Source organism: Ailuropoda melanoleuca, chromosome 18 (genome assembly GCF_002007445.2).
Source record: "Ailuropoda melanoleuca isolate Jingjing chromosome 18, ASM200744v2, whole genome shotgun sequence".
Taxonomy (NCBI): domain Eukaryota; kingdom Metazoa; phylum Chordata; class Mammalia; order Carnivora; family Ursidae; genus Ailuropoda; species Ailuropoda melanoleuca.
Window position 1 is genome coordinate 17,829,163 of NC_048235.1, and position 3,003 is coordinate 17,832,165.

Genomic DNA, 3,003 nt, shown 5'->3' on the forward strand with positions numbered 1-3,003 from the left:
ATAGATTCCAGCACAAATGGGCTCATCCTAGAAGGGTGCTTTGAAGGTCTGAGAAGCACTATTCACTCCATGGGTGAGACAAGAAGGCGAAGCTATTCCCGCTGGGAGCATTCCTTCTGGGGCTTAAAATTGCCTTGGAAATGCATGAAAGCGTTGCGTTTCCTAAAGCCCAAGGCTGGAACAGTCTGAGAGCAGCTGACCTTGCCAGGAACCAGGCACACCCCTGCAGGGAGGGTTGGTGCAGAAGGGAAGGGGCAGGGCTCTGAGGGTGGTCTGCAGCTAGAGGGCTCCTCGGAAGGGGCCTGTGTGTGTGTGTGTGTGTCCCTGCCCAAGATCCCACTCACTCCTGCACAGGGCACTGCGCCAAGGAGGCGCCTCCTGGACCCCCTGCACTCCCAGTTATGGGGGCGGGTTGCCCGGCATTCAAGGGGCTGGAAGCGCCACATTCCCCAACCAATCACCGCGTGGGGGTGGAGCTACGTCTCTGTGGGTGGACCTGGAGCAGCCCCAGGACACAGACCTGGGAGCCGGAGATAGGGGAGCTCTGAGAGAGTCGACCTGTGGAGTTCCTGGCTGAGGGAGTGCTTGCTGTGTGCCGGGGTGGGGGTCAGGGAGTAAGGGGCACCCCGGGTGGGAGGCGGGCTTCTGGAAGGGCGTATGGAGAGAGTTCATCGTGGAGACTCAGGTGCGTTTTCTTTTTCCCTTGAAAGTCTCTTCTGCCCAGTTTCTGTTAACTGGACTTATGCCCCAGACCCAGGAACTCCAGGGCGCCTGCTCAGCAGAGCTTTTGTGGGATGGGTCGCAGACATTCCAGGGCTTCCCGTGTTCCCCAGAAAGAGCGAGAGTAAGGACCGCACAGTGCCCAACTTCAGCGGGGTGCCCCCTGTACCCCGACACAGTACAGGTAATGGACCTTGAGCAGTACCCCGAGTTCAGCAGGGTGTTCCCTGTTCCCTCAGGCACAGGTGTGGTGGTTAGAAGCCCCAGAGCCATTTGGGGGCTTCAGCATTGTGCGCCCTGTCCCCCAGGGACGGTGGGAATGGGCTGTGAAGATAATGACTACTAAAAGACACGTCTGTGTTTCCCCTTCTCCCAGAAACCGCAGCAGGTGTGCAGGCTTTAGGTCCCAGGAGCCGCCTTCTCCCCAGCTGACAGCACTTCTCTGGCTCCACGAGACCCGAGGTTTTAAATGTCTGCATCTGAGTCAGTGAGGCCGCTTGACACAGGACGCCAGTGTTCAGAGAAAGCAGCAGGTCCGTTTGGCGAAATGTCATCTCCACGTCAGGACTGGAGGTAAAACCCCTCCTTAACCCACCATCTCCTGGGCTTTTCTCTGGTTGAGCCATGAAGCAGAACTGAAGTAACTTGTCAGCGTTCAGGATTTGCTGAAAGAGGTACTTAGTTTCTGAGCAGGGAGAGCTTTGCAGGGCATCCCATTTTCCCTGTTCCTTTATTGCTTATGAATGTATTTTGAGCAGCTGTTTCCCAGAAACACTCTTTTATTAGAAAGGGAAGGTGAGATTTACTCTTTGTATATTTTTAAGATATACTTTGTTCCTCCATCTCACAGTGTTTGTTCAGTGGAGCCTAAGATATGGTTGAGTGGCCACCATTTAGAGTTAGGTGGCTTTTTGTTGTCAGATACGGACTTGGATGATGTCTTGTCATTTGTCAAAGGTGATGTTTCATCACTGATTAGTCTTTTCATCCAAAGAGTTACAATTAGGGTTGAGGGAAAATTCAAAATTATTTAAAGCAGGCTTTTCCTGTTTAAAAGTTGAGCTTGACTATCTAGTTTTACTAGATGTATCATCTCGATATTTTGAGGTGCCATATTCTCTCTGTCGTTTCTGTGGTGGTGGAGTCAGCTATGTAAATGGAATAGCTGCTATGTAAATGGAATGGATTCCCCAATTTCTCTTTCTTCAGTCTCATTGTTCGTGTATAGANTATTGTAAATGGGATGGATTCCCTAATTTCTCTTTCTTCAGTCTCATTGTTCGTGTATAGAAATGCAACTGATTGCTGAGCATTGATTTTGTATCCCGCCACATTACTGAATTGCTCTATAAGTTATAGTAATTTGGGAGTAGAGTCTTTGGGGTTTTCCATATAGAGTATCATGTCATCTGTGAAGAGAAGCAGTTTGACTTCTTCTTCATCGATTTGAATACCTTTTATCCCTTTTTGTTGTCTGATGNCAAGGTAACGCATGGTTTTTGGTGTTATTGTAAATGGGATGGATTCCCTAATTTCTCTTTCTTCAGTCTCGTTATTCGTGTATAGAAATGCAACTGATTTCTGGGCATTGATTTTGTATCCTGCCACCTTACTGAATTGTTCTATAACTTCTAATAGTTTGGGAGTGGATTCCTTTGGGTTTTCCATATAGAGTATCATGTCATCTGCAAAGAGAGACAGTTTGACTTCTTCTTTGCCGATTTGGATACCTTTGATCCCTTTTTGTCTTCTGATTGCTGTTGCAAGGACTTCTGGTACTATGTTGAATAATAGTGGCGAGAGTGGGCATCCTTGTCGTGTTCCTGATCTTAAGGGAGAGGCTTTCAGCTTTTCCCCATTGAGAACGATATTCGCTGTAGGCTTTTCATAGATCGTTTTTATGAAATTGAGGGNCTTGCAGTAGGCTTTTCATAGATGGCTTTTATGAGATTGAGAAATGTACCCTCTATTCCTACACTCTGAAGGGTTTTAATCAGGAAAGGATGCTGTATTTTGTCAAATGCTTTTTCTGCATCAATTGAGAGGATCATATGGTTCCTGAGTCTTTTCTTGTTGATATGATGTATCACACTGATCGATTTGCGAATGTTGAACCACCCTTGCATCCCAGGGATGAATTCCACTTGTTCTTGATGGATAATCCTTTTAATGCACCGTTGGATCCTATTAGGTAGGATCTTGGCGTCCATATTCATCAGGGATATCAGTCTGTAATTCTCGTTTTTGATGGGGTCTTTGCCTGGTTTGGGGATCAAGGTAATA

General features: G+C 47.5%; 1 protein-coding gene across 2 annotated transcripts in view; it reads left to right on the forward strand.

Moving 5' to 3' along the window:
* The first annotated feature begins 518 nt into the window (after positions 1 to 518).
* The window catches only part of FRG1 (FSHD region gene 1), a 30,070-nt gene continuing 27,585 nt past the window's right edge, over positions 519 to 3,003 (forward strand). The window contains exons 1-2 of one of the 2 annotated variants that reach the window (XM_034647753.1): positions 519 to 685; positions 1,097 to 1,293. In XM_034647753.1, the coding sequence (XP_034503644.1) occupies positions 1,190 to 1,293 (104 nt within the window). In that variant the 5' untranslated portion in view covers positions 519 to 685; positions 1,097 to 1,189. The remainder of the gene's footprint in view (positions 686 to 1,096; positions 1,294 to 3,003) is intronic. The other variant, XM_034647754.1, reaches the window with a different exon arrangement.